Consider the following 13,288-nt stretch of genomic DNA (forward strand, 5'->3'; position numbering starts at 1 on the left):
CAGTGCTGTGGTATGTGTTGTAAGAGCTCGGCTTTATTCCACTCCTTGCTAGAGCGCGGTATAATCTGATAACGATGACAGATAGTCAGAACACATACAGAACGGAGTGAAGCAGATCGTGTATTACAGCAAGCTACCCGCCACAAATTGGCGACGAGGACAGGATAAATTTTCTTGATTCCTATTTGTAACACGAGATTGAAGCATTTGAATTGAAATAAAATAGGGTAAGTTATCAGAGAAGGACGAAAGAAATGGGAAAAAGAAAGATTAAGTGCAGAAATGAAATAAAGCGTTGAAAGCGTCATAGTGTTAGTGCTGGCTTGGGTTATGCGGAGTACAAAGGAAGACAAAAGGATAAGTGAAGTGAATGCTCTGTGTCGAGAAAACAGAATGGCCGCCTCGGGTGAAAAAAAAACAAAAGAGCTGTGTCAAGCAAACAGCAGTGAAGCGTTATGGAAGCGAAAGGCAAAATTATAAGATCTATAAAAAGCGCTGTGTCTTGAAAACAGCAAGGCCGCGTCTTGCAAGCGGAGGAAAGAATTGAAAATGCCTTTAATGAGCCGCGTCTGGAAGCGGTAGAGAAAAAAACGAAGAAGAGGAAGAAAGAGAATCAAATAAGTACGCGTCTAGAGAGCAGAAAAAAAGCGAAGAAGAGGAAGAAAGAGAATTTAATAAATGCGCGTCTAGAGAGCGAGGAAAAAAGGAAATATTCGATATTTATAGAGTTATCACTCGGGAAAGAGTCAAGAATCTGTCATGAAAGAGTGAAATAATAGAATACTTGATCGTATTCACAACCTGCTTCATTTCAGGGAATCAGCGATGGAACCAAACAAATTATTTGGGAATTTACTACCACTGTCGTTAGCAGGCGTTCCCCTAACCGAGCGGCGAACAAAATGGACGACGTGGAAACGGGGGTTCGAAATTTGGTTGCGTACGGCGAAGATAGTGGACGGAACGGAGAAAAAGAATTTACTTTTAACTTATGGTTGTCTCGAGCTGCAAGAAATATTTTTCAGCATTCCAGATGCAGATGTAGAGGCGGACGTAGACCAGGGCGTAGACCCATACGAGATTGCTATTCTTAAATTGGATGAATATTTCGCTCCACAAAGACACGAAGCACACGAGAGATTTTTGTTTTGGTCAATGAAACCGGAGCCGGAAGAAACGCTAGAGAAATTTGTAATGCGTGCCCAAGCTCGTGGCTCCAAGTGCAATTTCGGGGCAACTGCGGCAGAGAGTGCAGGGATTGCAATCATTGACAAAGTGCTTCAGTTTGTACCGGCAAATTTGCGAGTCAAACTTCTGCAAGAAAAAAACTTGTCTCTGGAGTCATTAAACAAATAAATTCGTATGAAACATCCCGAGTTGCCAACGAACAAATGAGCGGTAGGAGCAAAACTTTTGAAATAGATAACCAACACATCCATCATATAAAAACATTGTGTCGATTCTGTGGTCGTACCCATGGGCAACAATCTTGCCCGGCACGAGACAAAACGTGCGCAAAATGTGGCAAGCGAGGTCATTTCGCTGTTGTATGCTACTCAAATGCTGGACAAACTTCAAATAGACTACATACATTAAACAAATAAATTCGTATGAAACATCCCGAGTTGCCAACGAACAAATGAGCGGTAGGAGCAAAACTTTTGAAATAGATAACCAACACATCCATCATATAAAAACATTGTGTCGGTTCTGTGGTCGTACCCATGGGCAACAATCTTGCCCGGCACGAGACAAAACGTGCGCAAAATGTGGCAAGCGAGGTCATTTCGCTGTTGTATGCTACTCAAATGCTGGACAAACTTCAAATAGACTACATACGAATCAAAGAATGCAAAAGAGGCCGTTCGGCGGGCACTTTAATGATTCGGAACTAAATAAGAAAACGGCAAAGTTTGCAAGGAAAATTCGCGTAATCCAGGATGACGAAAATGAACCTTTTGAGTGCGAATTAGTGGAGATGGTATCTTCGGCAAACGACTCAGACGAATTGATCTGAGCGAAAGTAGGCGGTATCCTTATCGAGATGCAAATTGATTCTGGAGTTCAGTCGAATATCATAGACGATAGAACGTGGGCATCAATGAGGAATAACCAAGTCAAGATCATCGGCGAGGCACGGAGTCCGGATCGGAAGTTCAAGGCATACGCTCAGACCGATTGTTTAGAAATAATTACGATGTTTGAGGCGGAAATAGCTATTGCGGACGGTTTGAAAGAACTCCGAACAGTTTCCAAATTTTACGTAGTTAAAAATGGTCCACAACCACTTTTGGGGAAAATCACTGCAAAACAGCTTGGAGTATTATATGTTGGATTACCTAGCCAGCATGAATCAATCAACCAGGTTGAAACATTTCGCGCGTTTCCCTCAATACGTGGAATCAGCATCCACATTCCAATTGATAAGACGGTGACACCCGTAGCTCAGCGACTCCAACGATTGCCTTTGCCCATGCTAGAAAAAGTTGATAGTAAACTAAACGAATTGGTCGCTAAAGACATAATAGAGAAAGTATCGGAACCGAGCAGCTGGGTTTCACCCATGGTGATAGTTGTAAAAGATTGTGGAAGTATTCGGCTTTGCATAGACATGCGGCGAGTTAATAAAGCAATTTTGCGAGAAACGCATCCACTACCAACCATAGAAGACATACGTTGGAGAATGAATGGTGCTAAATACTTTTCTCGCCTTGACATAAAGGATGCTTTTCATCAACTACTGCTCGATGAAGAAAGTAAAACTCTCACAACTTTTATCACCCACCGTGGACTTTATCGTTATAAACGAATGATGTTTGGGATTTCGTGCGCTCCAGAGAAATTCCAAAAAATATTGGAACAAGTTTTGGCCGACTGTCCAAACACCGTCAATTTTATTGATATCGTATATCATAGTTACGGGAAAAACTGAGACCGAACACGATTTAGCGCTAGAGAAAGTGATGGAAAAGATTGAGGAATATGGCATTTTACTTAATCAATCCAAGTGTGTTTTCAAACTCACAGAAATTGAATTCGTTGGCCAACGCTTTAACCAGAACGGAATGCTCCCTGCACTAAACAACATTGAAGCAATAAGAAGCTTTCGGCCACCCAAAAATTGTGAAGAGGTTCGGAGTTTTCTGGGATTAATTACTTACGTGGGAACGTTCATTCCAAACTTAGCTATAGTTTCATTCCCACTACGCGAATTAACAAAGAACAACGCCGAATTCGTTTGGGAGCGAGACCAGAACAAAGCATTTAACGAACTGATCCGGTTAGTTTCTAACGTCGCTAATCGCTAAGCGGCTAATCTTTGCCCATTTTGATCCTCATCTAAAAACCCGAGTAGTGGCAGATGCGACCCCAGTAGGGTTAGGAGCCGTCCTCCTTCAGTTCCAGAACGAGCAGCCTAAAGTAATAGCTTATGCCAGCAAGAACCTAACGAGTACAGAGCAACGGTATGCACAAACAGAAAAGGAGGCACTAGCGTTAGTATGGGCCGTGGAACGGTTCCAAATCTATCTATTCGGAATACGATTCGAGCTGGAAACGGACCATAAACCTCTAGAGGCTATCTTTAGCCCCACATCTTCTCCTTGTTTGCGGATTGAGCGTTGGGTCTTAAGGCTGCAGGCTTTCAGCTATGATGTAATTTATCGGAAAGGAAAAACTAATATAGCTGATCCTCTGTCTCGGTTGTCAAGTCCTACTGAAGTATCAGAATTTGATCCAGATTCTACAGTATATATCCGCAGCGTGATGGAAAATGCTGCAATCGATGTGCAAGAGGTAGAGATTGCTTCTTCGAATGATGCCGAAATGCGGGCTCTTAAGGAGTGTTTGGAAAGAGGTACGTGGAATCATACAGATGAACTACTGAAACCTTACCAAGCATTTCGATTGGAACTCGGAACAGTTGGAGACCTAGTAGTCCGCGGTAGCAAACTAGTAATACCGAAAGCCATCCGGCAAAGAATGCTAGAACTGGCACACGAAGGGCATCCTGGACGCATTAAAATGCAACAACGGCTGCGATGTACTTGCTGGTGGCCAGGAATGGATGAAGCTATTGCTCGACTGGTAAGCAGCTGCTCAGGCTGCCAATTGGTCAGCCAACCAGATAAACCGGAGCCCATGAGGCTAAGGCCACTACCACATAAGCCTTGGGTAGATGTAGCAATTGATTTTTTGGGCCCACTACCAACTGGTGATCATCTACTAGTTATCATTGATTACTTCAGTCGGTACAAAGAGGTCGAAATTGTTATGAAAATTACAGCGATTGAAACATCTGAACGACTTGAACGAATATTTGTGCGTCTTGGCTATCCGAGAACCATAACACTCGACAATGGAAGGCAATTTGTGAGCAATTATTTTGACAACTATTGCAAACAGCGAGGAATATTGCTTAACAAGACAACCCCATATTGGCCGCAAGAAAATGGTCTGGTTGAACGCCAGAACAGGTCTTTGCTAAAAAGGCTGAAGATAAGTCAGGCTCAAAACGGGGATTGGAAAAAAGATTTGGGGGCGTATCTCTCCATGTACTACGCCACCCCACACAGCACCACAGGGAAAACACCGAGTGAGTTGATGTTCAACCGAAATATCCGGACAAAAATACCATCATTGGGAGACGTTAGTACCGGATCTGCATTACCAATCACTGATTATAGGGATAGAGACATATGTATGAAGGAAAAGGGAAGAGTGACAGAAGATCAACGACGCAAAGCTAAACCGTCTGATATAATAGTAGGAGATAGAGTCCTACTGAGGAATACAATGCCAGGCAACAAACTGAGTACACCCTTTGGACCACAGATTGCAAAAGTAATTGAGAAGCAAGGTTCTCGCGTAACAGTACAGGATGAGCAAAACGGGAAATTATATGACAGGAATTCGAGCCACCTAAAAGAGTACAAGGACCCAGACGATCATAGGGATGGTTGTGAGACGGTGGTGGATAACCAGGAGGAAGGAGTAGGTTTTAATGAACCAACGACCGAAGAGATACCGAGAACACTCTCCCGTCCGAAACGGGAAATTAAACGTCTCGCTAGGTTCCTATCATAGAGTAAGAGATTGGGTGAAATAATCAGATGAAATCATATAGTAAATAAATAATTTGGGGAATTGTATTTATCGTTCATTATTCGGAAAAAAGGGAGATGTGGTATGTGTTGTAAGAGCTCGGCTTTATTCCGCTCTTTGCTAGAGCGCGGTATAATCTGATAACGATGACAGATAGTCAGAACACATACAGAACGGAGTGAAGCAGATCGTGTATTACAGCAAGCTACCCGCCACAATTGCATCGAAAAAAATTCTCCTATACAGCAATGATCTCGTTCTACAGTAATCCGCGTAGGCTTTTGATTTTATTTTTTCAACCGTCTTAAAGATGCATTAGACCAATCGGGGCCAGACTTTCGTCGAGCAACAGGAACGCAGGAGTTAATCGCTGAGCGCATAAAAACGCTAATGAAATTGGTGGCTTCGTCGATGGTGGCAAAGTTGGAGCAGTCAAAATTGCGGTCAAACGACACAATAAGAGCATTCATACGTTCCACATTCGTTTTGAAGAAATTTCTATTGACTGTACTGCGAGTGTGACTGTTGGTGGTGTGGGATAGTTGTACGGGATAATAAATCATCATATCCAATGAAGGATGATGAAAGTCCTCACTGAGAAGTGGAATACTACAGTGTGTTACGTATGGGAGGGAGTTCTCTAGAGCCGAGGTACCATTCACAGAGTGCAGAGGTGTGAGTGAGTCGCACAAAATATTGATTGCGGCAAGGTTTGCGAAGACCAGATCCAATTGACGCCCAGATTGATTTGCAATACCACTCAACTGAAATAATCCGGTACTATGCAACCCATCAACGAAATCGGTATTAGCCACGGAATTGCATAAAGGTGCATAATGCATGACAGAATAACATGGAGAGCAATCGGCGGCTTCTGATGTATTAGTCAGTTCCCATCTGATATCAGGTTTATTGAAATCTCCGAAGACGTATAATAAATCGCTCTCTTTAATGCGGCTTGAAATTTCACGTACACTATCATGTAAAGCGTTCATCACTGCGGGGTCATTCGCATGACTAGGCGGAATGTAAACAACGCCGATGTAAACAGAGACACCTGGTAGCAATGTTTTGATCCAAAGTTGTTCCAGTATGGTATTAGGCGATGCGATTTCACAAGTCGGTATTGAAGAGGAACATGCAATTAAAACACCCCCACCGCGTGAGAGGGCATTGTTGGAAAGATTCCTATCGCACCTGTAGATATGATAATGATCGTCAGTGAAGAGCGAAGAAGGTATGGACAGAGTAAGCCAAGTCTCAGTGAGAATGATAAAATCATATTCTGATTTTGATAGCGACAGGCAAAGATTTGTAGTTTTCGTTCGTAGACCACGTACATTTTGGTAGTAGATAGAGAGACTGGGATGAGCTGAGCGAGGTGCATCGCCGGATGCAGTGAAAGATTGCTATTCATCTGACGGGCCAGCGTCAGCTGATTCATCAGTCCGTTTAGCGTTTCCGCGCTTCGGTCTTTTTTTAGGCGCGGCTAAGCATTCCGGAGGCGACCTGGTAGGTGTGGTAGTGACAAGCATTCGTTCATTAAGGTCCTGTTGTGGTTCGGTTGTAAACAAAGCTGCATCTGTGGTGGTCATATCATATGAAGTCGCAACAGGCTGCGCGGGCGGATCTGTATTGGCAGTTGGTATCGGAGTGCTCAATCCAAACCGTGGGAGAGGATTACGATAAGTGTCTGTAGTGAGAGTGACAGGGTGATCAAGTGTAGGTTGAAGCATCGAACTTGTATCGGCGGCTGCGAGAGCATTAGTGTTAATATTATTGGTCCGGTAGTCACGGAACTCACGGTACGTTAGAGCGGAGGGCCATGTCTCAGGTGAGAGAGCCTTGCTGCGTAGAGTGACTGGTATGCCCACCTTAAATGAGACAAATGAGAGTGTACTGGTGTCAGCGCCAAATTTCGTCAGACGGTGAACGAACACATCCCGCTTGTCGAGTGCTAGACGTACTTGCACCATGTGTGAGATTTGCTCAGTGGTGACCGATGGGGCAAAACGTGTAAAGAATAGCCACATTCGCGTGTCAGTGTGTGGAATGATATCCAATGAATCCGAGTCAAGCGGCGATCCGGATTATCAAGGATAATGGGGAACTTTGCCTTTGTGTTGATATGCGTAGGGCAAACACAGCCATAGTAAGAGAAAGACACCTAATGCCAACAATAGAAGATTTTCTTCCGCGATTTTCTGCAACCAAATTATTCACTCGGCTGGATATAAAGGAAGCATTCCATCAGGTGGAATTGCATAAGGACAGTCGATACATCACCACCTTTATTACCCATATAGGATTGCATAGATACAAAAGGTTGATGCTTGGCATAGTCATTGCGCCAGAAGTGTTCCAACAAATAATGGAACAGATGTTTGCCATGGTTAGTAGGAATGTCGTTAATTATATAGACGACATATTAGTGTTTGGAAATACGAAAGAGGAACACGATGAAATGCTAAAAAGAGTACTTGGAATATTAAAAGAGAAAAGAATCTTGCTAAACCAGGAAAATGCATTTTAAGGTTACAGCTGTTGAATTTTTAGGGCATAAAATTTCAAACAAAGGCATAGAACCTCGCGACAAGAAGGTAGAAGCACTGCAGAAATTTCGAGCACCTTCATCGACGGAAGAAGTTAGAAGTTTTTTAGGGTTGATTACGTATTTAGGCGGATTCCTAGTTGATTTAGCAACAAAAACAGCTCCGTTACGCGAACTGACCCATGCAAAATCCAGGTTTATCTGGGGCAAACGGCAAGAAGAAGCATTCAAGAAATTGAAAGAGATGGTCTCAGATGTTAAGCTATTGTGCTTCTTCGACAACAGCTTGAGAACTAGAGTGATAGCTGACGCTTCACCTGTTGCGTTGGGAGCCGTGCTTGTTCAATTTAACGGACCAACCGACATTTAACCAAGATCGATAGCTTATGCAAGCAAAAGTCTAACGTCCACCGAGCAACGCTAATGTCAGACCGAAAGAGAGGCATTAGCCCTGGTTTGGGCGGTAGAACGGTTCGCACCATACTTGCTTGGCCGTCTTTTTGAATTAGAGACGGATCATAAACCACTAGAGACCATATTCCTGCCGGCAGCACGGCCATGCGTCAGAATTGAAAGATGGATTTTATGACTGCAATCATTTAGATTTATAGTAAAGTATCGGAAAGGGAAAGGAAACATTGCAGACCCATTATCCCGATTGGTGGCAAACGAGAGAGATGAGCCGTTTGAGGAAGAGAATAAGTTTATGATGGGGGCGGTATAGAATCAACGGCTATAGTCGTTGATGAAGTGGAAGAGAGTGCTAGAGAGGATGAAATACTAGGGAAGCTAAAAATGTGCTTACAGACGGGCATATGGACGGAATCGGAGGTTAAAGCTTACATACCATTTAAAGAAGACATAGGTATGATAGGGGAAATGGGGGTCAAGGGAAATAAGCTGGTAATACCAACCGCACTGCGAGAGAGAATGCTCGACCTGGATAATGCTAGATAATGCAAAACAATTAATTGGAACAGAACTAGAAGAGTTTATCACGAGACATGGGATCCACCTCAACCACTCCACACCTTATTGGCCGCAAGAAAACGGGTTGATGGAGCGACAAAACAGGTCATTGCTTAAAAGATTAAAAATAAGTTCAGCGCTAGGACGCGATTGGAAAATGGACCTTCACGAATATTTAATGATGTACTACACCACACCACATTCGACCACGGGGAAAATACCTACAGAGTTAATGTACGGGCGAACGATTAGATCAAAGATCCCAGCGATTGAAGATGTTGAAACATCGGTAAGCCGAGAAGATATTCAGGATCGAGACCGAACTAAAAAGTGGAAAGGGAAAGAAAACGAAGACAGGGATAGAAGAGCTAGGGAATCAACTATAGAAGAAGGAGACACAGTCCTTGCGCAGAATTTGATACCTGGAAACAAATTGCAAACCACGTTTAATCCGACTGAATTCGTGGTATTAGAGAAAGGTTTGGGTGGTGGTGGTGCTTGGACCACAATAACCGATCAAGAGACAGGAAAATTTTTCGTAAGAAATTCAGCACACCTAAAAAAATAGGCCAGTCAAACAAAGTACAGGAAAATAGCAACGAAAAACAGGAAAATAACGGGAAGGACTTGAGTAACAACGAGGGGAAGGAGTGAGGTGCCGAAACCAGCGGGAAAGGAAAGTTCCTCCTAAACTTAATGATTACGTAGTAGAATAAGTTAAAATAAACAAACTGTGAACTAATTGAAAAATAATGTAAACAAAAACAAAAGGGAATAATGTGGTAATACCCCAAATGACAATCGGACAGCATCTCACTATAGCGAGCCCGATGACAGCTTGACGTTTTCATACTGAGACGCTGCCTTTGGCTGCCTCCCCCGTACTGAGCGCGCATTGTCTTTCTCATCGCCATGGTGAGCTGCAGAAGTTTGTATGGTGAGCATTCTGGCAGGCGCCAAATTTTCTCATGAGACGATCTGGCGCGCTTCATCGATCGGATGAGATGCCTTACCACATGATAGTGAGGTCGGATTTTGGATCGGCTGCCGATCTTGCTCATGTGAGTAGAACTGCGTGCTGCATGGTGAGGTGTGGGGTTGTGTGGTGTATGTGGATACCCGATGGAGGTGAGACATTCAGCCGCGGTATTTTAAAGCGCCAAAACACTTGTTGTTCACGAACTGCATGTGTCGCTCTGCGAATCAATTTACGTTTATCTCGAAATTTTCTATAACGTTTTACAGCTTTAGGAGTGATAAAGTTATAAAAAATTGCTGAACGAATTTACGTTGCGCCAAAGCAAAACAAAATTGATTTTGCTCATCGAAAATTCGTTCAACAAAGCCAAACTGTTTTGAACATTAAAAGATCCGTAGAAGTGTTGTTTTTTTTTTATTTGCCATTTCAGACGGAAGATTTAGTCGTCGAAAATGTTCCCGAAAAAGTTAAAGCGAAGTGGAGAGCTTTATAAAAAAGCCGCGAAACTGGAAGAGCAGTTTGAAAAGGAGTGGGCATTGCAAAATGATCCTGCCGGACCCAGCAACCAGCCAGCAGCTCAGCAATCTGCCGAGGGTATTTGCTTGACTTATTATGGTTTTGCTTGATTTAAATCAATCAAAAAAATCAACTAACATCTCTTTTTATTGTTTAATTGTAGATGTTGCTATGAATGAACCCTGTGAAGGTCCTGTGGCATCAATGGAAGAGGAATATTTGGACGAAAACAATACAGATGACGAACGTGCTAGCGATGAAGGATCCATCCACAACGAAGATACTGATGGCGAAGAGTATTTAGAGGAAGAGTATTTGGAGGGAGAGTTTTTGGAGGCAGAGTTTTTGGAGGAGGCGAGCCTGGAAACTGATCCAGAAAGCGCGAAGCTACGAGACTCTTTGCGAACATGGTTTATTCGCAATAAAGTTGCTCGTAGCGGGAGTAATAATTTACTAGGAATACTGCGAAAAGCGTCTTCTCTTTCTGCTTTTTCATCTCTTCCACAGGATGTTAGGACATTGCTGAAAGCTCCGGTTAACGTCAGCGAGCAGATTACTAAGGTTCCTGGTGGAGGTGAAATGTGGTACCAAGGCGTTGAATGTTGTTTTCAACATTATTTTCGGTAAACTAATTATTGTTTAAGCAATCGTGTAATACCTTTCTAACATCAGTATTTTCTTTTATTTTTATTCAGCGATGTGGACGTACTAGAGGATGTGTTTGAGCTGAATCTTTCAGTAGACGGAATACCAATATATAACCGCAGCGCAATACAGATGTGGCCTATACTAATGCAGTTGCACAATATGCCGAATGTTCCTGTTATGGTGGTTGAAATATTTTGCGGCACTTCTAAACCAAACGATGTTGAGCCTTTCCTGAGACCTTTGGTGGAGGAACTAAATAGGCTTCATGATCACAAAATGAACCTAAACGGCAAAAAAATAACTGTTTCGGTTAGAGTCATAATCGCTGACTCGCCTGCACGCGCATTTATTAAACGTGAGTAATTGGAATCGCTCTTTTATTTTAATTTTAATAATGTGTATGAATTTCGTTGTACAATTTTATTGCAGAAGTTTGCTACTACAACGGAGTACATGGGTGTTTAAAATGTAAATGCTGTGGTACTTCCCTAAAAACACCAAAAAAAGTTATTTTCGAGGATACAACAGCTCCACCAAGAACAGATAAGGAATTTAGAGAAGAAAAACCCAGTTCTACAGGCCATCGAAGAGGGAAACCCCTCTTACAGATCTAAAAAAGTTCGACATGATAAAAGGTATAGCTACTAGCGATTTATTACATTTAATACAATTGGGTATTGTTTTCAAGCTTCTGCTAGGCTGGGTCGAAGGAGCTCTTGCCCCCTTTAAAAAATGGTGCAAAGAAGACATAGATGAAATATCAGAAGAGCTTATAAGTATACTGCTGCCCACAGAAATTCATAGGAAGTTTAGGTCTCTTAATTATCTTCATTTTTGGAAAGGTACTGAATTCGGCAGTTTTTTACATTACGCAGGTATAGTTGTTTTGCAAGATAGAATAGGTAGACTAGCATACGAACATTTTAAATTATTATATTGCGCTATAACTATATTATCATCATGGGCATTTAAGGACCAGTGGGAGTATGCCGGTACATTGTTGAGGAAATTTGTTGAGGATTATAGTGTTGTGTACGATCGCATACATCTAGTGAGTAATGTTCATCTCTTGCTTCATGTATACGAAGAGGTTAACAATTTAGGCCCTCTGATTACTTTGTCAACACATTCCTGTGAAAATATGTTACAAATAATCAAACATAGTTACGTAAAATCTGGCTACCGAAGTTTGCATCAAGCGATAGGAAAAATTATATTGTTGCGAGACATAGACACTGCAGCACAAAGAAACCAGGAAAGTATGACGTATCCTACACTTAAAGTAAAAAAGGATGAGACAATTTTGCAAGTTAGGCAAGGATTTTTGTTAAGGAAAAATTTTAAGGATTCTTGGTTTTTAACAAAAAGAAATATCATAGTTAAGTACGAAAAAGCCATCGAGGAATCAGGATCAGTCGTTGTACATGGGTATCCTTTGGTAAGACGTTTTCAAGCCTTTACTACTCCTATTGCCTCCGATAAAATCTATAACTATATTGGATACGAAAATGACATTTCAACAACGCTTCGAACTATTCCAATAACTGATATTAAATGTAAAATGGTAGCAATTAAGACAATACGAACATGGGCTAAAGTACATTAATACATACCTTAACAAAAAAAGCCTTGGTTAGGATATTCGATTAAGTAGGTTAAATAGGTTAGGTAGGTTAAGTAGGTTAAGTAGGTTAAGAAGGTTAAGTAGATTAAGCTATAGATATTAAGCAACCGAGTAGACCCGGTATAAGGTCGGACTTAATCCAGAGACAGAACTAAATACTCTGTCTCAAAGTTGCCTTAAGAATATTGTAAATTTACAAATAATGTTGAAAAATGTAAGATGTATGTTCAATAAAAAAAATGTTTATGTGAATTGGATAAAAAAGTATGAAATATTCTGAGAAGAATCTTGTATATATTACGATTATTTATACAGAGTTCATAGTTAACATTTTGATTAATTGTGATTACATTTTAATACAAAAAACAGTATAAGTTGAGGTAGCTTAATTACTTCTTTAACATAGTAAAGTTTTAACTTTGTACATAATACATTATTATTATTAAACATCAATTTTGTATAGCTCTATTCCTGTTCTTTTTCATTACGTTTAAAAAAGCCAATGATTTTATCATTATAGCCAAAAACAGGATACACGAGTCAAGTGATTTGATTGCTTATCGTAAATCTCTTTGCGGATTGTAGCCAGAATGAAGATTCGTCATCTTCCCACCATTTCCTTAGCCACATATTCAATTCATTTTAGAAGGATTAAAGCTAGAATTTTTTAAATTCAAGCAATATTTGCCATATCGAAGCTTTAGTTTAAAAAAATCTTCCACATCTTTTTCAGTGGCCTGTTGGAAGGAATTGCTACCTATGGCTCTAAACAGTTCTAATATGTTTGAATATGTGATTAAGGGAATTTTGGGGTTATAAGACGGACCACCTTTCCAGTTGCAACCTGCAAACAGTTCTGGATCAAAAATCAAATCGCGTGCCTCGTGCATCCTGTCTT

At 41.4% G+C, this 13,288-nt stretch overlaps 1 protein-coding gene across 4 annotated transcripts; it reads left to right on the forward strand.

Moving 5' to 3' along the window:
• The first annotated feature begins 80 nt into the window (after positions 1-80).
• On the forward strand, positions 81-12,827 carry LOC121588295. 4 transcript variants are annotated; one of them, XM_041906051.1, is made up of 5 exons: positions 81-227; positions 10,033-10,196; positions 10,282-10,741; positions 10,814-11,121; positions 11,196-12,827. In XM_041906051.1, exons 2-5 carry the CDS (start codon positions 10,055-10,057, stop codon positions 11,378-11,380), a joined length of 1,095 nt encoding a protein of 364 aa, XP_041761985.1. In that variant the 5' UTR covers positions 81-227; positions 10,033-10,054; the 3' UTR covers positions 11,381-12,827. The 4 variants fall into 4 exon arrangements, with proteins under 4 accessions (XP_041761985.1, XP_041761984.1, XP_041761983.1 ...); XM_041906050.1 differs by lacking the exon at positions 81-227 and adding an exon at positions 6,314-9,684; XM_041906052.1 differs by lacking the exon at positions 81-227 and adding an exon at positions 6,322-6,340.
• The last annotated feature ends 461 nt before the right edge of the window (positions 12,828-13,288 follow it).

The sequence above is a fragment of the Anopheles merus genome, chromosome 2R (assembly GCF_017562075.2).
Source record: "Anopheles merus strain MAF chromosome 2R, AmerM5.1, whole genome shotgun sequence".
Lineage (NCBI taxonomy): Eukaryota > Metazoa > Arthropoda > Insecta > Diptera > Culicidae > Anopheles > Anopheles merus.

Excerpts from the sequence above, each read along its gene's own strand:
- LOC121588295 (XM_041906051.1), top strand. The coding sequence starts at position 10,055 with ATGTTCCCGAAAAAGTTAAAGCGAAGTGGAGAGCTTTATAAAAAAGCC. Across the intron at positions 10,742-10,813 it reads TGTTTTCAACATTATTTTCG|CGATGTGGACGTACTAGAGG; the intron begins GTAAACTAATTA and ends ATTTTTATTCAG. Across the intron at positions 11,122-11,195 it reads TGCACGCGCATTTATTAAAC|AAGTTTGCTACTACAACGGA; the intron begins GTGAGTAATTGG and ends ATTTTATTGCAG.